Here is a 23,128-nt window from a genome sequence, read left to right as displayed (position 1 = left end):
CCCCAGAGTTTTTGGTCCGAGCAACTGGAATTTCATTAACTGAGATAGGGAAGGATGGGGTTGGAGAGGAGGTTCTGATGGAAATTTGTGCAACTCCACTTAGGAAGTGTTATTTTGAGATGACACTTAGAGTGCTTTCATTAAATATTTATTGAGCAAATGACTGGCATCTCAGCCCTGCCTTCCACGACCAGTTATTTCTATACATAGAGGCTTTGTGTTTCACGTCTCCTTGTCTTTGGGTTTGTGCAGTAGTAGTTACATGGCTGGTGATCAGAGCAAAGTGAATCTGGGGATAAAATTACCCCATATACAGACACAAACAGATTTTTTTTTTTTTTTAATGATGAGCCCCAACTCTAACTTCCTCCTATTACACTGAGACCTGGGTTTTTCCAGTGTTGTGATCAAAAGATGGGCTTACTTCTCAAGGTAATCTCTGTTTGAAGGCAATGAGACTTTGGTTTCATATGTTTTGTTTAGTCAGTTCCTAAATGGCTACCTCATCCACTTGTCACTTTTCAAAAATGTGTTGACATCTCTTTATTATTCTTATCACTCCCCATGTTATTTTTGCCATTGTGGCATCTATTTTTATATCTCTAAATTGTTATTTTAGTATTCTGTTTGCCTAAGGGACCTGAGATAAATGCACACGTTCAATCCAAGTTAATAAAAATTCCACTTGCATATTCTTCCAGAATCTTTCTTTTTAATATTGAATATACTTTTCATTCAAATATACAATTAAACACTTTTTTCTTTCATACAAATGCAAAAGCATTAAAGTTTTAATTTGTCAAAATGTTTACTGTCATGATGTTGCATTAATTGTGGGAGATTCGGTGCTCCGTTTGATCTCCTCTCAGACATTTAGAGCAATCTTCACTTGTGAAATTGCATGAGCTCCTAGCATAATAGTCTCTGGAGTATTTTGGACACTAAATAAATATTTCTTGAGTGAATAAATAAATTCTCGAAGAGCTGCCCACCTTTGACGTTTTTATTCTCCTATATTTTTATAGGAGGTTAATTCTCCTATATTTTTCTTCCTATATTTTTCTCCTATATTTTTCTTCCAGTATTTACTATTCAATTGATATTATAATATTTATTCAACTGATACCTTCTATGTGTAAGGTGCTGTGGAATATATAATACTGATTTAGAAATAGTTCTTGATCTCAAGACATTTACAGTTTATTAATATAGAAAAATCATGTAAAAATAAAGGGCTAGACTGTAATAAGGAGCGTAAGAGTCGTACTAATAATTTAAGGGTTCAGGGGAGTGAGAATTTTCTTGGCAAGAAAAATTAGGATATCTTTATGAAATGATGGCTTTAAGATAAGCCTTGAACAGTTACTGGGATTCAACCTAAGAAATGGAAAGGAAGTCACTCTAAATGAGTAGGCTAGCATGTGTGAAGATGAAGGGACGAGAAAATGTGTTAGTTGGTAAGTATTCGTTTAGCTCGATTAGAGTAAAAAAAGGAGAAACATGGAATATAAAGCCAGAAAGAATTTGAAACAGATGTGCTTGGCCATAGGCAATAGGACAGAAAGAATATGGGTGTTTTCTCACAGGGTGACACAAAAGGTTAATCCATAGGAGATTGCTGTGATCAGACATTTTCTTTGGGAAGCCTGTTGGAAAGAAATGAAAGGTGATTGAATGCTGGCAAGAGAAATAAGTGGTATCAGAGAGATTTGAGTCTCTGAGAAGGATGTAGGTTCTATTTCCAGATATATGGGAATTAGGAGAAGATAGTTTTGGAAGTATTAATAGGATAATAGTAATTTTAGATATAGTAAATTTAGAGTGAATTTCAGGTATAAATGTCTAACATGCAGTAGAAAATATGAAACTAAGAACTTGGGAAGAAAGGGTTAAAATAAATACAACAAAAATGATTAAAGAACATCATATTATGTGATCACTTTCTCAGGTTTAACACATTTAGTTATTGAAAAGTTGCTATTTTGGAATCATTTTTGATTTTTATTAAAAGGCGCTTCTTTACAAACAAAAAATGCAGCTTGTAATTTTTTATATTGAATAAATTCATATTTATTTAAAAATAATGTGCAGTTACATCATTTTTACATTTAATTCCCAAACATATGACAAGTTACAAATATCTTTTTATATTTTGTGGGACTGTTATAAAATTATTAGTCATTTGTGCACATTAAAAACCCAATGCCATATTGAAGAAATAATTGGAAGGTAAAGGTTATATTTTCTCCAGGATATTAAAATACATATTTCTCCAGATCTGTTGTTACAGTCAGATTGTCACTTTTTATTTTTCTTATCCTTAGACTTAGGTGAATGTGTATTCTAGAATTTATATTAAGGTCAACATGATCCAAACTTTATTTTTATGTCAAAGGAACTAGATAGATTCAGCAACATTTTAATGTTTACAGTTAAATTAAAATTTCAAAATACTTAAAATTATTATCATAGCAAAGGCTTGTGATAAATTTTAAAGCATAGATGTGTATGAAATGATTATAAGAGTTCTTGTTTTCTCTGTCTTCAATTATACTTCCCAAGTTAGTATTCCTAAAATTTGATTATATAATCTCTTCAATGAGAAAAAAAGCACAAATATCTGTCTTTTTATTTTTTATGTGTGTATTTATTTATTTATTTTGAGACAGAATCTCACTGTGTCGCCCAGGCTGGACTGCAGTGGTGCGATCTCAGCTCACTGCAACCTCTGCCGCCTGAATTCAAGCGATTCTCCTGCCTCAGCTTCCCAAGTAGCTGGGATTACAGGCACCTGCCACCATGCCCAGCTAATTTTTGAATTTTTTATTTTTATTTTTTGAGATGGAGTCTCGCTCTATCACCCAGGCTGGAGTGCAGTGGCATGATCTCAGCTCACTGCAACCTCCACCTCCTGGGTTCACACCATTCTCCTGCCTCAGCCTCCCGAGTATCTGGGACCACAGGCACCTACCACCACGCCTGGCTAAATTTTTGTATTTTTAGTAGAGACAGGGTTTCACCATCTTGGTCAGGCTGGCCTTGAACTCATGACATTGTGATCCACCTGCCCCGGCCTCCCAAAGTGCTAGGATTACAGGCGTGAGCCACCGCGGCCAGCCATGTTTTTATTTTAATATTAATATGTGCTTAACTACACATATTATACTGTAACTTTTTAACTGAAAAATTGCCATAAGCATATCTTTTAATTCATGTTTTAGGAGGAACGATAGAGCTGTAGATATCAATACTTGTATTATTTCTTCCCTTTGAGATGTTTTCTAAAACAAAAAGACAGTGAGAAAACAATGAATCACCATAATGTGATCTAGGCAATATTAGTGAATCTGGATATTTTTTATGCAAAGATACTAAAATGTGATTCTAAGATCTTCATTCACGTTTTCAAACCACATATACTGAATTCATTCTTTATGTTATTCTGTGAAGCCTCCTTGCACATATGAGGTTACATGCTTAAAGACTGTTAAAGTCTGTCTTAGTTTGGAGAAGTATCAGTGACTTATAAAGACCTCGTTTCCAAGAGGTTGAGAGAAACAATATTTTGTTTTATCCGTTCAAAACCAGACTAGCATTCGAAGATATATTGATACCTTGGACTGGTACTTAGAAGGGAGAAGTTTACAGTTTCCTATGAGACCCAATGAGATATTAAACATTGTGTGTAATTACCTTTTACAGTATCTGCTTTGAAATAATTGAATAGAGATATTAATATTTGGCAAAATACGTATTTTATTTTAGAATGCATTATGAGATTAACTCAAGCCACATTTACCCTCAGGCACACAAGGACAAACATTCTTTGCCTTCCATTCTGATATCTTCTTGGCTATAGGTCATCTTTTCATAACCTGAGATCTAGTTCACAGTGAAGGACATCCAGTGACATGTGGACAATCAGATTGGTAGCTCAGATCTCTGTTGGGTATCTTGCGTTCTGAGAGCTACAACTTTTATTATACAGAGACTCTGGTCAGCCTTCAGTAGTATATATAGTTAAATCGTGGGTGGTTTTTGCAGATAATATTTTATTTGGAGATTTACTGATGACAAAACTGTTTGCTTTCAGAGTTATTAAAAATCACAGTGTGGGCTGGGTGTGGTAGCTCATGCCTGTAATCTCAGCAGTTTGGGAGGGTGAGGTGGATGGATAATATGAGGCCAAGAGTTTGAGATCAGCCTGGGCAACATTGTGAAACCCAAACTCTACTAAAAACACAAGAAAAATAGCTGGGCATGGTGGCACATGCCTGTAATCCCAGCTGCTTGGGAAGCTGAAGCAGGAGAATCGCTTGAACATGGGAGGCAGAGGTTGCATTGAGCCGAGATCGTGCCACTGCACTCCAGTCTGGGTGACAGAGTAAGATTCAACTATCAACAACAACAACAACAACAACAAAAGTTACAATGTAAATAAAACAATTAAGTACAGAATCACACTTATAAATAAAATAATTTTAATAATACAAATGTTTAAACAATGTTATTTAAAAATGTTTCAATTTTAATATTTTATACTACTGTTAGCAGTAAAAATCCTATAAGAAACACTGATTGTAAAGTAGTAGCTTGGACATTCCATGGTACATTAATTCCAAACCTTGGACATAGATTATGTGCTTTTAGTTTATTCATAATTTATTATGAATCAATGACAAATACCTACCTTTATATTTAGTGTTTTCACTGATTTTTCAGGCTACCGTTCCTTTTTGCCTAATGAGTTGTTAACATAAGATATGGTACTTTTATCTTCATTTATTTCTCTCCTTATAGCATCCCTACAAGACCTACATTAACTAGTCAACACAGTGAGCTCTGAAGTCTTGTACTTGCTTTATGTAACCCAATCGCTAATCACAGGGTCCTTCCACTGCCGTTTTCTTTCACCTGTGCCATAACTTCAGCCTCTATTTCCTTTTAATTCATATTGTGGCATACCAGTTCTACTAATGATCAACACATGCCTTTTTTCCTCCTATTTCATTTGATTTCTTATGCAACTCTCACCCATTTTATGTATCTTTGCTTTAATAGAGACAGTGACCTGCAATAATTAAGAATTAAGAGACCTGGATCCAAATTTTGTCCTGTCTTTTTATTGGGCAAGTCAATATTTTAAGCCTTAATTACTCAATTTTCTTATCTATAAAAGACAACTCTGTAAAGTTATTGTAGATTTTGAAAATACATCACTTAACACTTCCCGTGACACGTGGTACTTGATAAAAGCTGGGTAGTCACAGGCAGATGGTCCCTTACCCATAGCCCTTAGTTTAGATGCATTTTTAGAATTCAGAATTTATGGACTTTAAAAGGTATGCATATTTCATATCGTACTTAATATATCCAACAGGATGTTAGTCAGCATCTCAAACAAGTTCATAATTCTGTAGGACAAGGCTTATGTGTGAATTTTTACACAGAAATATTAGCCTCCCATTAATTCAAGTCAGGTATTGTTACCAAATGAGTTATGAAAAAACCATTATTCAAATTTTGGAATTGAGGGTGAGTAGGAATCCAGAAAACAAGAAGAAATTTTTCATTTTTCTTATTGTAAACTAAATTTTATTCTTTCATTTTGACCACCTGGATGTTTTCTAGGTTTCCTAAATATGGGACCATAAGCACTTTTTTTACCTACACTTCCACAACTCATCCTTTTCCCCAGCTACCCTCACCACTCCAGATGTCTTCTGAGAATTAAGGGAGGGAATGAAATAGAGTTATTTCTGTAGGAGCATAATTGTTGGGCATGGAAAATTAATGTCACTTTAAGAATTTTTTTCTCCCTGGAATTTGTTAGGGTAAGTATATATTATCTAGGGAGAAAATGACACAAAAAAGCATTAGTTTTTGTTTCTTCCTTTGTGATTAAAAACTGGCTTTTCTTATATATATTTTAACTTAGAAGATGTTTTAGCAAGATGTGTAGTTAAATGAAATACACTAGCAATTTTAACGTGTGTAATTTATTGTTTTACATAAGTATTTTTGGGTTTTAGAGAAATGTAGATTGTCTTACTGACCTGTTGACATTGATTTTTTTTTTCTTCCACTAATAAGGATCTATACAGATTTTAGTCTGTTCCTTCCTGTTATCTATTGATATGGGGGACTTGCTATCAGGATAAAAGTTGTAATTGAATTATAATTTCATATTATGTAATTATTAATCACAATTGATTCTAGTATTTTTTTTTAGTGTCCAACTGAAACCAAAGCAACATTTGGGGTTCATCTTAAAATAGTAGGAGACTGGACAGGTATGTAGAACATACAGTTTTACGATACATTCTTTGAAAATAGTGGAATGTAATAATTTGAATGTATTTTAATATAACTACCAGCATGTATAGAGATGTATATGTGTTTCAAGCTGTTCTGGGTTTTTTTTTTTTTTTTTGCTTGTACAGTTTTGACATCTATGTTTTCTCTTTTAAGATGCATTTTTGCAATCAGAATACCTTTGATATCAGTAATCATTAATAATATATTGTTCAGTGTGCTTGCAAATCATAGGTTTCTACCTACTTGTCAGGTGTGTTGGCAATAGTGGGAATGCTGAAATGTGTTTCTTACAAAACATGAGTCAAAATAATCAATACCTGATATTGAGATCACACAAATCTTCCAGTTCTTGCATGACATTTTTTGTGGTGTTCCAGTATATAGGCAACTTCACAGTAACTTTGGAATAGATATTTTTAACAGCAGGCCTGTTGGTGATACTTTACTTGTCTTCAGTAAATACTTTTTATTACCTGAGAGATACATTGTAGTACGAGCTTTGAGTAAATAAAAGAAACATTATTCACTCTTATATTAATATTTCCTTGACCCGCCAGAGTAACTGACAAGTGAGTACTCAGTAAATGTTGGCTTGTTAGTTGGTTGGTTATGTTGTTGTTACAGGAAAGAATGCAGATATAAACATGAATGCAAAAGTAAATTTAAATATGCTTATACTTAGGTGCTAAACGAGGAGTTGGTAAGTAAAATCTGTAGGGAACCAGAAAAGTGTAGATTAAATGTGGTCTAGGGCTGTAAGAGAAGCTTCACAGAAAAGACAGAATTTGGACTGAAGCTTAGAAGTCAGTCAAATGAAGAAGGATGTAGGTAATTTAAGTGAAAGTCACAGTGTTGTCAAAAATCAGGAAAGGCAATGATTAACTCTCTTTGGAAAGGATGAATCCAATCAGTCTTTAATCAGTTAAACAAAAACAAAGTCAATCAAACAAAATGAAACAAAGACAAAGTCAATCAAACAAAAGCAAAGATTTTGTTCTGGGTAGTAGCATAGAAAAGCCATTTAGGGCCAGCTTGGTGAAGATTATGAATGCCCCAGCAAAATATTAGAGTAACCAAGGGACTTTAGGGAATTTTTGAAGCATTTGAAGCACTATGATGAAAATGGTATTAAGTTGCTAGTTGGACAGATTAAAATCAAGGGAAGACTTGAAGGTACTTAAAGGCAGAGGGGAAGGAGGCAGTGGAGGGGTGGGGATGGAAATTGGAAGTAATGGATTTGTGAACACAAGTTAAGAAGGTAGCATTAGAAGGAAGAACCTAATTTCTGTAAATCCAGGGAAGGATAAGGTGTTGGATAATAAGAAAGATGTGTTTTGAAATGAGGAGAACAATAGTTTATATAAGGAGGTTATTTCATAGAGTTAAAAAAATAATATTGGTATGTATAAAATGTAATGTCTTTAGAAAGGGTAGCCAGCTTGGAATTGGAGACTTAAAAAAAAGGAAGGAAATCTGCAACATAGGATTTAATGGGCAAACATCTAAGTGAATTAGAAAGATCTTTGAGCAGTAATAACTCATTCAGAGTCATGAAAAACCAGGCTTACATGGATAATTTTCAGATGGTAGCATTCAAAAGAGATCATGGTCGTCCTCTGATAGATATACACTGGTGGAGTATGAACATATGAATAATTACAATATGCCCAATATAAGTTGATATTATCACAGTGTTTTATTTTCTACTGTTTTGGAAATAAAGAATAAGGAAAGTTCTTTTCTGGTGAGAATCCCAATATAGTAGGAATTAAATTCAGTCATGAATGGTAAATTGATAGAATTCTATATCTGAAAGAAAACATGCAATGAAAACATAATTTAATTCATAAGATTAAGCAGAAACTCCTGATGGTTTATTATTAGCTGTTGTTACCGAGTTTTTTCACAAAGTTATTTTCTATTACCAGTAGCTCATTAAAATAAATGATGTCTTACTATTTTAATCATCTCTATTAGGAACACTTAATAGTGTTAATTTTATTCTCCCTTTTTAATGTACTATGCCACTGAGAGAAACAAGATCATTCTATTCAGAGAGTTCAGTTCCAGTCAGATGCTTTTCAATTAATAGACCTTCTTTGTTGTTGACTTGAAGTATTTGTTGACTTGGAAAAAAATATAAGCAGTCATGAGAGAACACCTAAATAGTCATGTCATTATCTGACACTTTAGTTCAAAGAGATTTAGCTGCCTTACAACAATGAGATTACAACTATTGAAGGAAAAGTAGGAGCATTACCTTCGAAATCAAGAATCATTGGTTTTTATTCTAAAAGAATTGATTAAAACTCGGTATTAAGAGCAGTAGGTATAGGAAATACCAAAGAGATACCTAAGAGGTTGAATATCAAAGGTTTATTTTTTTAAAACTAACTTAGAGATATTTAATATGACTTTTTATTTGCTGAAATATGTTCTGCATTGGCAGCATACAGGGACTAAAGAGCAGGTTTAAAATAGCTCAATAAATGATCTCTCCAAGACTAATCAACTATACCTAGCTATAGAGTGCTGGAGGAGCAAGGGAAGCAGCTATGCGGCACAAGACAAAGCACCAAGTCTCATATTTGTTGTCTAGATTTTCATTTTCACCAGACTTCTAATTGCATCTCCTAGATACGTGGAAGACCTGTTAAAGTTTAGAAGACCCTTAAAACATTTGAGACGTGATTCAGCGTTTTTTCTTGAAATGATGCTAGTACAGTAGATGGAGTGGATTACCCAAGTAGATTTCTCTTTTAATTGAATGAATACCTTATTGCTCTTCTAGAAGCAGCCATTCTTTCCAGTTTCAAACATATGGTCAGAGATTATTGACTTGATTATCATTTTAAGTGTACAAAAATGTTTTGTTAATTTCTTCGTTACATATGATTAGTATTGATTAATGTCTGAGATAATGCTATACCCTTGCTTATTTTGGTTGTCTAAATAGCCACTTATTCCACAGGTGTTTGTGTTGTGCTGCAACAGAATTAAATACAAAACATCCACATGTAATTAATGTAAACTTTCTGCCATTGATCCCTTCAGCAGTTAATGAATTAGCAATAATTGTGAGTAAATATTCAATAAAGGACTTGTAGCATGTATCACATGATGTTTCTATGAATCTTGGGTATAAATTCCCATGTTGTCTACTGGAAAAGTTTTCTACAGTGAGAAGATATGGTTATCTTTTAGGATTAAAAATGAGAAGACAGGGCCATATATTATTGTGGATTTGCCTCAGTCACATAATATATTGACTTCTCACAGTGCAAGTAATCTTAAATATAGGTTTAGTTAAGGACTGGGCCACAAAAGAGTTGATAACTCTCTTATTTGTTTCTATATCACTGTAGGAGCCAGTCGTGTTATAGGCTTTATTCAGATTTTTCATGAAAAGATTTAAACAGAACATGTGTTACGTGTTTAAAGTATTTTTTTTTTCATTTTTGGAAACTCCTTGTAAGTCAGATTATAACCACACTAATTTATATTAATGTTATTACTTTATTATGACAACATATTTTAGGCCAATTACATCAACCACCTTGCACTAGATATCACTGTGAATGGCTTTTGGTTGCTGCAAGAAGCCAATAAATAAATAAATAAATAAATAAATAAATAAATCATATTTGGATATATGGAATCTCATAGATTTTACATAATTCATATTCATACAATGTAAACTTTAAGCTTATAACAAATATTCATTATCAACTGCTGTATACCCAAAGGAGTGCCTGGAAGTACTCTTTTTGTTGTTACTGTTGCCATGACTAGTGAATTACAACGATTAGTCATTTGTGGAAGATAATATTTAAACTATTAACTTTGGCTAATAATCAAATGTATGTTAAACAGCTACTGTGTTCCAGACTGTTTATTAGTCACTGGAGATACAGCACTGAACAAAAGTGACAAAGTCTCCGCTCTTATAGAGATTGTGTTTTGGTCCATGGGGAGTTTATCATTTTTTTTGGAGATGTTTTGGTGTGACTCTTATCTCCTGCCACTTAGCCATGGTTTATAGATTGTAGTAGCCTCACCTATACCCTATGTCCTACCAGCCCCTGTGGATGGTAGTATTTTTCTTCCACTCTTTGTATTTTTTCACCATCCTCAATTTGGCTTCTCACTTCTTCCCTCACCTGAGTCATTAGTTCCCTCTAATGAACTTCTTCCACTTAACTTATGCAGTCATGTTTCTGCCTGGATCTGCACTGTTACACAAGGTTAGAAAAGCTCTCTGAACAGAGCCCTGAATAAAGAGGAGAAATATATAGGGGAATTGCATTTGCAGCATACAAGGACTAAAGAACAGGTTTAAAATAGCTCCATAAATGAGTTATTTTAAAAATATATATCTTAAAAAAGTTTAAGAGATAATAAAAGTAAGAGAGTATTTTATATCTATAAAAATATATCTTTAAAAAGTTTAATAGGCAATAAAGTAAGAGAGGATGTGGAGTTGTTAAGTATAGACCAATCTGGCAGTATGCTTGGGTTACCTTCTAGGGCTTGAGAGAAGTGCTTCTCTTCCCACCTCCATAGTCAGTGAAGTCATGTCTGATAGCTTCCCATCACTCACAGTGATAGTAGTTATTCCACAGAAATTGACCAACATCATTCCCATGGTGTGAATGTGTCCCCTGTAATTCATATATTGAAATTTAATCACGAATATGATAATATTAAGAGGTAGGACTTTTAGGAGATGATTAAATCATGAGAATAAAGCCCTCATGGATTAGATTAGTGCCTTATGAAAGGGATTGAGGGAGTTGATTGACTCTCTTCTGCTCTTCTACCATGTGTGTTCCTCCCCCTTTGCTCTTTTGCTCTTCTGTTATGTAAGGACACAGCAGTAAGGCACCAGCTTAGAAGCGGAGAGCAGACTTTACCAGGCATCAAAGCTGCTGGTGCCTTGATCTTGTACTTCCCAGCCTTTAGAACTGTGATAAATAAATTTCTGTTGTTTATAAATTAACTAATTTGTGGTATTTTGTTATAGCAGCTCTCTAACAAAGACAACCATAAAGTAGGTCTTATGTATTTATCTATCGTTAGACCTGGCTATTAAACATTTGCCAGAATACCACTGGACAAATTCTAAGAAGTTTGTATGTAAAGTGAAATAAAGAAATAAGTCAGCGGCTGAAAGGAGGAAATAAGGATGAAGAAGATATAAGTTAAAGATATATGATTATTTTATAATAATTATAACAATATACTAATTATGTTATAATATATTTATACACTTATTTGAATGATGAGAATGAAGTGGAGAGAGGAAGTTTTATATTGCTGGAGAGATTTAGGATATAGTTCCAGGAGCAAATGGAAGATGTACATGTTTCTGGGAAGAAAACTTGGGAGGCTTTCTGGGTCAAACTGAGTGTTAGAGATATATAGAACTTGCCTAGAGTGGGGGATTATTCCATGGAGAAAAAATAGCTTGAATGGCTCAGAAGGGTGAACTAGCTTGGAATGTCAGGAAAATGTCATGCTATTGGGAGGCCTGGCTGGGGTGGCATCCAAATATTAGGCCAAGGAAGAGCTTGTAGATCTTGCTATGAAACTTGGTCTTTTCCCAAAAGATGCTGGTGAAATATCGAGGAGTTTTAAACAGGAACTGAAATCAAATTTGCCCTTTATATGGGTCACCCTGCCAATGTTATATCAAATAGAAAGGAAGAAGACTAGGCTGGAGGCAAATACATCACATTAAAGATTTTTTAGTGTCAAGCAAATGGAAGACTTTATCTTTTGAGTTTTGAGAAAGGAGTGATCTATGATTGCTGCAAAAAGCCAATAAATAAATAAATAAATAGGACTGAGCAATATCACTGTTAGCCTCATAAAAATCATGTCATTAGGAAGATGCAAAGGAAAGGTCTGGCGATGGTACATATTGCTGTGAATTACTGAGGGCACTGGAGACCAGTAAGTGGAGAGAGTTAGTGTACAAAAAGAGGCACATAGCAAATGGGCCTATTGCTAAATTCTTCCTGTTTCTACATTTCCCCAGAACTATGAGAATGATTGATTTTTATACTGATCTGGCTTGTGATTAGCAGCAGAAGATGAATGGCAAATACAGATGTAACTACCTGTGTATATATCTAGATGGATCTGTGTCAGGATGAGGATTAACCTATTATATCTTAAAGTATATATGCTTTGTATAATGAAACACTGTAGTTCTGGCCTCTTGTGAGTCTATGTGGAAATCATTTAGGATAATGATGAAACTTAACATGGCTTATTTACTATCACAATATAATAAATCATTCAATGAATGTGAACTGGGCATAAATTCTACAGCCTCAGAAATCAAGGAAATTTTTTTATCAGGAAAATGAGAGGCACATTATATGTGTACTACAATTTAAGTGCCCATCCATTCTCAGGAAAGAGGATAAATTGTTTTTCCCTTGGTTTCTCATTTTATGAACGTTAAATATATGCTGTCATGTTTTTTAGTAGGTTACAGCTCACTTAAAATACTACAGAAATATAAAAATTGCTTAGTAAATAAAGAATTCACCAGTCATTAAGTTTTATTCGTTCCAGCCATTTTACAAACCCAAACATAGGAGTAAATACCAAATTTTTGTTTTCTATCCAATTTTCACAATGTTCCTTTTTTTTTTTTTTTTTTTTCTTTTCAGTTTTTAGAGACAGGTCTTGCTGTGTCTCCCAGGCTAGAGTGCAGTGATATGGTCATGGCTCACTGCAGCCTTGACCTTCCAGGATCTATGGAAGGATCTATGGATCCTCACATGTCAGCCTCCTGAGTAACTGGGACCACAGGCTCAGACCACCATGCCTGGCTAATTTTTATATTTTTTGTAGAGGCAGGGTTTTGCCATGTTGCTCAGGCTAATCAAACTCCTGGGCTCGAGCGATCAGCCCACCTCGGCCTCCCAAAGTGCTGTGACTACAAGAGTGATCTACTGTGCCTGGCCAAAATGTTACTTTTTAGTTTTGAAAATAAACAAATCATACAATTACTGGACCTGGAAGTAGAGTTATTATGGTGAAGTGGTTTCTTTTTATGGATTTTTATATTTTTATTAGAATTGTTCTGTTCCTAAAAGTTGCTTAGAGTCTCTGTTATCCAGTATTTTCTACTTGATTTTACTATGTAACATGGAAGAAAATAAGAATTATGAGGGATTTTCCTGGTAACATAATTTATTAATCAATGTCAAAAACACCACATAATGTACTGAATGGCTAAGAAGGCATATGTCAGTTTGCCAAATGAGCCTAGCGTTAATGGACTAAGTAATTTCAAAGGAAGCAAAAGGACAAGGGTTTTGTGCCATTATCATTATTATCAGGAACATTTTTAAGTACTCATTTTCTTGATACACTTGCTAATCATTTTATGTATTTGCTTGTTGTTTTTCCCTGATCCATAGTCTTGGTCTTCGGCCAAGACATCTTCTATTTAAGAACAGAGAAGACTCACTACATGGCTGTTTTCTATTGGCTTTAAAGGCCCATATATTGCATGGCATTGATTTTATTTGCTCGGTTCTTTAGATTTGATCTTCATAAAACATAAAAGAAAATCTCCTGTTTTATTTTTTGTTTTGTGGGGGTGGTCTTGGTCTTGGATAAAATGGCCTGTTTTTTCTTGAATACACATCTAAGATATATTCAGTTTCTGCAGAAGCCAGGAACTGAATTAGTATGGAGCTGAGTCTTGATCAGTCTGAGGTGTTTCTTTTGATGAAAGCCAACATTGTTAAAAAAAAAATGCATTTGATGTGACAAATGAAAATATAACATTTTTCTTAAAAGGTGGATTGTAGAAAGCTTAGTAGCAATAATGTGTTTACCCAACAATGTCTGTTATTTGCCTTCACTTTCTTTGAAACTGTTTTTTTTTTCCCACCCTCTTTCATTTTTTGTTATAGTTTAGCCTCTGTGGCAATAAACGACAATTTATATTTTATAAGAAATCCAGTTCTAGGCATTGATTCATTGATGTATTTAGGGGCCAAGAAGTCTGTCTGTAGTTCTTTCAAAAACTGCTTTTGATTTTTTTTAAATAGTGTGTTAAACAAATAAGAAGCAAAATAATGAGTATCACAGAAATAGACTTTTATCACTCTGCTCCCCCTGGAAATAAAAGGATCCATTAAATATTCTTCCTTTGTGTAATACTGCATTGTCTACCTTCAGACCTTACAGTATTTAAAAGTACCAGATGTTGAGGCATGCAGATGGCATATGACCCTGCTAAGCTTTCTCTTATCCTGTAATCCTTAGGCAAGAAGAAAGTAAAAGGAGGGAGGGGAGAAAAGGGAGTACTGTATATTCTCGGGAGAGAATAAGGCAGTATGACGGCAGTGGAAAGAACCCTGGACTGTGAGTGTTTTTGTTTTGTTTTTGTCTTTTCTTTAAGTATCTTTGCCTCTTTCTAGCCATGTGACCTTGAGACAATCAGCCAGCTGGTTGGTTTTTAGTTTCCTTGTCTACAACATACCAAATTGAGGGAGTTGTTTCCTAATTTCTCAGTTCATTATTGCTGTAAAGTGGTATAATTATTTTGAAAGAAATAAATTCTAAGATACAGATAATTCAATTCCACATAATGTGTGAATGATAGTAGATAAATTTTGGTATAGTTCAGAAAATATTACAGGAATACTATGGAGAATGCATGTCAAGTAGAGGATTTTTATGTTGCTTATTTTGTTTTCCTATTAGTGTTCTTATTCATTCATTAGCTCTGGTTGTACATACATCTCATCTTCTGAAAATTACATGTATGGGTTTAGGGATTTTTTTCCCCTTATGTAAGACAGTATAAAGTTCTGTTTTTTATATTGCTTTGACATGGCCTTAATATTTCCAAAAAAGATAGTTTTATATAACCAGAACATGCAAGTGATAGGGTTTTTTCTTCTGGAATTGTAAATCATTTTATTTTCTTCTAGAATTATAAATCATTTTCATTTGAATCCTAGAATCTTATGACACAAGATTTGTCTACATATGTCATATATATAGGCAAATATATATGTGTGTGTATATATGTATGTGTGTATGTAAACATATATATACACACATACAGAGAGAGAGAAAGAGAGAGAGAGACAGGGTCTCACTCTGTCACCTAGGCTGGTGTGCAGTAGCATAATCATAGCTCACTGCAGCCTCAAAATCCTGGGCTTGAGCAATCCTCTTGTCTCAGCTTCCCAAGTAGCGAGGACTACAGGTGTATACCACCACATCTGGCTAATTTTTTAAACTTTGTTGAAGAGCAAGGGTCTTGCTGTGTTGCCCAGGCTGGTCTCAAATCCCTGGCCTCAAGCTTTCAAATATTGGGAATGTAGCCATGAGCCACCACACCTGGCCTGCCTATATCTTCAATAAGTTGCAACTTGATTTCCTGGTTTATGTAAAGTAGTACTAATTTGAGAGCCTCTCATGTTTATCTGAAACCAATAGTTTAAATAGCAACATTGTTACTATTGTATTGCTACTATTCAGTTACCATGTATTACTATGCATTACCATGTATTATTATTGAGTTACCATGGTAATAAAGGACATTCGCTTGATTTAAACAAACTTTTCAGTAGGGAGATGTATGCTCCATATCTTTCTAGTTGGTATGGATATACTCTAAGTTTGCCCTTTAATTCTTCTTTTTAGAAGGAATTTGTTTTTCTAAGATTAATATGCATACTTCTAAGGAAAATAAACACCAAATTTTGACAAACCATTAATTTCTTTAAATCCCTAGAAATAATGTGCTTCTTTCCCTTCTTAAATAATTTTGTAATTACATTCTAAATTCTTTTCAAGTAGCTATAATGGCATTGAAGTTCTTTTGTTGTCCTGGCATTTTCTGTGTGTGCTTAATAAACAGAGCTGCCTTGGTGATAATAATTTGTTTTATTCACAGTATGTGACAAATGATAGGTACTCAATAAAAGTTTGTTAGATGAGTGAAAAAGTGAATAAAACATGCTTTGATGAAATTCTGATTATCCAAAATATTGATTTTATTTTCAATTCTAAATTTTCTATCATTATAGATTATTGATATATATGTAACAGAGCAAAAATGTTCACCTTATCTAGTACCATGGCTCAAAAGGACTTCCTTTGTTGGTTTGTTTTATTTTTTATAAAACCTCTCCGCTTCTTTTGCTTTTCATTACCAGCATATCCAGGCTAAGCTGACTGTTCTATTCCAAACTCTCAGAGCATACCTTTAGCACTTATTTACTTGTAGCATTTGTATCTTTTGATAAAGAATTTAGAATGTAATTACAAAATTATTTTAAAAAGGAAAGAAGCACATTATTTAGACTCTTCTCTGCTAGACCTTTAGCCCATGAAGAACCTCAGTTGGTGCCTGACTTACAGTGCATGCTCAGAAATGTTACTGAGAAATTACTTATTTTAGGTGTTCACATTTTGTGTCTACATATTTAAATAGTAATTCCTACATGTTGTGAGAAAACTCATTTGTACCTTCTATTTCAAGCATCATGTGTGTGTGTTTGTGTGTATTGTGTGTCTGCATTGGTGTGGTGTTTTCCTTGGTAGGTGGAGGAGGGGATAATACTCCGAGATCTATAATATGGGGAGTATGAATGAATGACAACTACTCTTGAAGGTATGTTCATGTGTGGTAGTGTGCACATCCATGCCCTACATCTACTCTTTAAATATATATATATATATACACACACACACGTATAGATAGATGATTGATAGATTACTTTTAGATAAATACTGAAAACTAAAATTCAAACAAATCTAAACATTAAAAATTCAAACAAGATATAGATAAAATAAAAAGCTATTATATGTGATCAGGAGCCAACAGGCAATACTTAACTGATAGAGTCAAGGCGGGCATGATCAAGATACTGGACAGCATGGCTGGAAGAGTAATCAAAATGGATTGACAGTGACCGCCTGCACATGCCACAGAGGTGTTATTTATGTTACATCTGGAAGGTTCTGGAAAAAGAGAAATGATTTATTGCTGATCTTTATTCTACTTAAACACATGCACATGCATCACACCCCACAGTAGCCGAGAACTTGGTAGAAGTTCTCAGTACAAAGTGGAGATCTATGAAGCACCTGTGTTTCAGGTTGGATTAGCTAGAAGGTGTGTGTGTGTGTGTGTGTGTGTGTGTGTGTGTGTGTGTGTGTGTGTGTAATGTAAAATGCTTATTAGGGATCAATACCCATGACAGGAAAGAGAACAAAGAGGGTTTGGGGGAAGGAAGAATTTGAAACAAGGCAGGTTCAACAAAGCCCAGCCAAATTGGTGGGAAGATCTAGAGCAAATATTGCCCATCAGAGTTGCCTGCGTAGTGCTGAAATATCCTTGCCTTGTTCAGTCACTGGATGTGAGCTGCTCTGTGAGAGGTATTTGCTTTGCATCTGAGGCTGACCCTGATGGAACTGACAGATGGAGATTGCCTGCCAACTGCGCTCTCCACAGCTGGGCAACAAGTTCTTCACTGAAGAGGCACTTGGGGGATACTTCTCTGTATCAACTACATGACCCCTAGCTTATTTTCTTATTAATATTTAATTAAAAATAAAATCTCATGTGAATATGAAATGGAGCAGGATGCTAGGACAGCAGGCATAAACCAGAATAGTCTCAGTCAAACAAAGACATGTGGCCCCACTCCCTTTCAGTGACTTTAATTAAATTTCTTTTCATTCCTTAAGCAAATATTCTTTTTTGTTTTGTTTTGTTTCAATAGTTTTTGGGGTACAGGTAGATTTTGGTTCCATGTATAAATTCTTTAGTGGTGATTTTTGAGATTTTAGTGCACCCATCACCCAAGCAATGTACACTGTACCCAATATGTAGTTTTTTATCCCTCACCCGACTTCTAACATTCCCGCTCCAGAGTTCTTAAGGTTCATTATATCTTTCTTATGTCTTTGAGTCCTCAAAGCTTAGCTTAGCTCTCACTTGTAAGTGAGAACACAGGATATTTAGTTTTCCATTCCTGAGTTACTTCACTTACAATAATGGCCTCCAGCTCCATCCAAGTTGCTGCAAAAGACATTATTTTGTTCCTTTTTATGGCTGAGTAGTATTCCATGTTGTATATATACCACATTTTCTTTATCTACTTGTTAGTTGATGGGCGCTTAGGTTGGTTCCATATCTTTATTGTTGTGAATCGTGCTGCTGTAAACATGCATGTGCATGTGTCTTTTTCATGTAATGACTTCTTTTCCTTTGGGTAGATACCTAGTAGTGAGATTGCTGGACTGAATGGTTGTTTTACTTTAAGTTCTTTAAGGAATCTCCATGTATTGTCCATAGTCATTTACACTAATTTACATTCCCATCAGCAGTGTAAAAGTGTTCCCTTTTTACCACATCCACACCAACATCTATTGTTTTTAGACTTTTTAATTATGGCCATTCTTGCAGTAGTAAGGTAGCATCTCATTGTGATTTTAATTTGCATTTCCCTGATGATTAGTGATGTTGACCATTTTTTCATGTTTGTTAGCTGTTGTATGTCTTCTTTTGAGAAATGTCTACTCATGTCCTTTGTCCGCTTTTTGATGGGATTATTTGTTTTTTTCTTGCTGATTTGTTTTAATTCCTTGTAGATTCTGGAAACTAGTCCTTTGTCAGATGCAAAGTTTGAGAATATAAGCAAATATTTTTTAAGCAACTCAAAGTTAAAAGGTGGCTTAAAGATCACTGAACTCATCTGACTCAGTTGTGAGTTCAGAAAAGGAATTAAGAATAGAGGCAGACTAAGGTCAAGAACTCAGGCTCTCTGACAACCAGTTGAGTGTTGTTTCTTTTATTTTTTCTTTTTCCAAGAGAATTTCTTTTCTGCTTTATTTAGGTATAATTGACAAGTAAAATTATGTATTTTCAGGGAGTACATATCTCTGGTATACATATGCATTGTGAAGTGATTACCACACTCAAGCTAATTAACGTATTCATCACCTCAAATAGTTACCTTTGTTGTGTGTGGTAAGAATACTTAAGATCTACTTGGCAACGGTGTCTTTTCTCTTATGACCTGTTGCTGCTAAATACTGCAGACTGTATGAGTGAAGAAAGATTTGTCCTTTGGTATCTCCTTTCTCATGTATACTCTCTGATAATATTTCCTGCATTAAGAAGTAATCCTCAGCCTATATTGCCAAAAAAATGTGAAATAATATCGATATTATGGTGCATTCATCTTATTGGCCCTTTTTGGGGTATGAAGTACTGTCTGATTCCTTGCAATGTAACTTCTAATACTATTAATAGGTTACAATATACTAGGTGTTCTTAAAACTAAGGTAAAGACTTTAATAGAGTCTTAATCTTTAATGTCCCTTAAGGATTTTGTTTTGATGCCATTTAAAAAAAAATAAAACTGGCAAATTAGTATAATGTGAGCATTAACAGAAAGATAAAAAAATTAACCTATTAATAAAAATGCAAAGAACTTCTGTTCAAGTACCTTTTGTTTAGGGAAATACTGTCTCTCTTAGAAATATTTTATATGACTTTTTTATTACCCTGAAAAATCTAATACTCAAAACAGTTAAAATATTCAATTTTATAGAGGAGGTTATAGAGAGGCAGTTAGGGAAGGGGGATTACCTGAAGGAAAACAATGATTTGGAATTGGCAAAACCTGTCTGAGTCTCTCTAGCAAACAATAGGTCTTTCTTAGGTTGCTGTTAAAAAAACTAATTATGTGACAGTGATCACATCTCTAGATGCAAAGGATCTTTAGGTTATACAAGAATGGCATTAATCATTGTTACTTTTGTTTTTTATATATTTTTTTCTTTCTTTTTTTTGTAGTGGTAAGAGGTTTTATTTTCTTCTCATCCCAGGAATAGGTTTGCATACTGCTAAGTTGCAGTGAGCTGAGATCATGCCACTGCACTCCATCCAGGGTGACAGAGCAAGACTCCATCTCAAAAAAAAAAAAAAAAAAAAAAAAGTCTACTGCTTTTTATTGTTATGTAAATCCTTATTGCATTTGGTATATTCTGCATATTGGGGTGGATTAGAGATTGGTCATTTTCTGCAAAGGAGAACATGAAACATCTTGGTCACAAAAAGATGTAGAAAAAGTTTCAATTAGAAATGGAAAGAGGATTTTAATTTTCTCATCTTTGTTTTCAAATAATTAAGTATATTGTGTCACAGTTGATTAACCAGAGAATGCAAATTAATGTAATTGTGTGCAGTATGTCATCCAGGTCTAAGGGCCTCATAATCTTTTTGTTGATTGAATGGGAGAAAGAAAGAGTGGATGAAGGTCTACAACAGCTTGTGTTAATGAAGATAGATCTCCTACTGGTAGAAAATCACGTTCAGACATTATCACATCGTTAGTCAGCTCATCACAGTATCACTTCGCAGAAAATCCTGTTGTTTTTTTTTTTCCAGTGGCTTTAATGAATTTCTTCTAAGAAGTCCTGTGAAAGTACTGAGCTGTAATATTTGGATAACTGTGCCATTTTCTTAAGAAACAGTTTGAGCCTGCTGAGAAAGTAGATCATCTGGTTTGACATTTTGTTGCAAAAGAAGTAGCATTAATATATCTTTTCTTTTTTACTTAACAAATAAAACATCAAATTATTTTGGCCTTTTCCTCATAATCAAATAGACAATAGGATGCTAATTAAATAACTGATAGGCAAAAATCTGTGAGACTAAAGAACTAAATAATTATAAATAATTTTTACATTTACTTGAACTTTTCTAAGGATAATTGTTATCATTTATCTATTTTATAAAGAAATAAATGAATAATCAGTATGCCTTTATAAGATAAAATTAATTGTTCACATTTAAGAATTTATTAATATCATGATAAAAATAAAATTTTTTTAAAAGACATGCTTTTAAAGTTCTGTATTTACTTTCTGTTTATGTATATACGAACCCTTTCTTTTCTTTTCTTTTTTTTTTTTTTTTTTGAGATTAAGTTACACTCTTCTTGCCCATGCTGGGGTGTAATGGCATGATCTCGGCTCACTGCAACCTCCGCCTCCTGGGTTCAAGTGATTCTCCTGCCTCAGCCTCCTGAGTAGCTGGGATTACAGGCACCCACCACTATGCCCGACTAATTTTTTGTATTTTTAGTAGAGACAGGGTTTCACCATGTTGGTCAGGCTGGTCTCAAACTCCTGAACTCAGGTGATCCACACGCCTCAGCCTCCCAAAGTGCTGGGATTATGGGTGTGAGCCACCATGCCCTGCCTATGAACTCTTTTTGACAACCACGATAGCTATTCAAGATGTTTGCTTGGTATTCTTTGTATTTATGATAATCTGATTAAAGGATGTTCCAAATATAGGAACATTAGTTATAGATTTCCTTATAGCTTTATAAGTGATGTCTTTTTTGCTGCTTTTGCTCTATGTGTGTGTGTGTGTATGCACACACACGTGTGCATCTGTGTATGTGTTTTTAGTCCTGTCAATATGTCATCTACAGAGATTCTTTTCTCTGGAATTATTGTCATATGTCCTTTATGGTTATGTAAAAAGAGAAAAACTTATTGCTGCGAAAAGGATGTATTATAGTTGTGTGCGCTAAGAATTCCGATTTTTGTTTGCTTTTAACAAGTTTGGGAGAAATTCACTAAACTTTAATTTATACTATTACCTTTCAAGGAATATCATAACACATATAGCTGTTTGATTTAACAGTTCTTTACTTGATACGTAAAGTTCTTGTTTGCTGTTGGGTTTTGGCTTGATTTTTCAAGACTCATTTTAGGAAAAGGCTAAGTGGGAAAAAAATTGAAAAGATAGAGCATTACACATTACTCATTTAATGAGTACCGCATAAATTGGCAAGTAGACTGAAAACCATGGGTTATTTATCATCAGAAAGTTTACTAGTCATTTGATTGAAAGAAATGTTAATTTTATAAATTAAACAGAGTAATATCAGCCAATAATATAATATTTAAAAATGTGAACTAATATTAAAGAGTATAATTAGAGAAAAACACAGAGTGTTTTTTTGGATTTCTAGACTTCAGAGTGTAAGCACATCTGTGTTTGGATCTCATTAGTTCCTCCTCACCTATGTTGTAAGAAATGTCAGAATTTTGAGAGAAAAAAAAACAGTAGAAGCCAGTTATGTATCTCTGATTCAGTATGTTTTAATAAATATGAAGATAAAATATACATTCTACTTCTCAGGAAGCACTGGCCACTTTGTGACTGCCGTATTCCAAATAATTTAACATCTAGCTATTCATAAACTAGGAAATGGCAATTGTCATCACGTATATATTTTCATCATTTTGTGGAAATGCTCACCTTCAGTTAGTGAAGGATTTACTGCAGCTGGGGAGTGTTAGCTTTGCATACTATCTAAGCCTGACTGTGCGACTGTGTCAAGATGGGAGTATGGGTCCACTTGCTGTTCATGGTTGATATATGACCGTTTGGTCTCTGCTGGGAGTTATTATGATTAACCTTAACAAACAGTTTTCTCCAGTAAAAATAGATGTTGGAAATATTTCTTCAACAAATATTTATCCAGCACCTTAATTATGTATCAGATAATGTTCTGTATCTTGGTGGCACAATACTCATCTACTAGAAGAGGAAAGAGGGATAGAGAGATAAATACATATAACAATAAAACATAGTGTGATAAACTCTGTGAAGGTGGAAGCACAAGTTGTACTGGGAGTATACAGTAGGTCCAGCCTATTCCAAATTGGGCAGGAGGAGAGAACAAAAAAGTAATGGAGGGATCAAGGAAGCCTTTCCACAGGTATGACT

The 23,128-nt window shown here is 34.2% G+C and overlaps 1 protein-coding gene across 17 annotated transcripts in view; it reads left to right on the top strand.

Annotated features, from left to right (window-relative positions):
• The window catches only part of NOX4 (NADPH oxidase 4), a 174,149-nt gene that overhangs the window by 111,755 nt on the left and 39,266 nt on the right, over positions 1-23,128 (top strand). For 15 of the 17 annotated variants that reach the window (XM_009423943.4, XM_001136458.7, XM_001136540.6 and 12 more), the window contains one exon: positions 6,233-6,293. The exons of the other annotated variants lie outside the window; for them this stretch is intronic. In XM_009423943.4, coding sequence (XP_009422218.2) covers positions 6,233-6,293 — 61 coding nt within the window. The remainder of the gene's footprint in view (positions 1-6,232; positions 6,294-23,128) is intronic. 17 annotated transcript variants of the gene reach the window in all.

Source organism: Pan troglodytes, chromosome 9 (assembly GCF_028858775.2).
Source record: "Pan troglodytes isolate AG18354 chromosome 9, NHGRI_mPanTro3-v2.0_pri, whole genome shotgun sequence".
In the NCBI taxonomy this organism is placed as follows: Eukaryota; Metazoa; Chordata; class Mammalia; order Primates; family Hominidae; genus Pan; species Pan troglodytes.
Note: the sequence above shows the minus strand (reverse complement) of the source record. Positions and strands in the feature narration are given on the sequence as shown.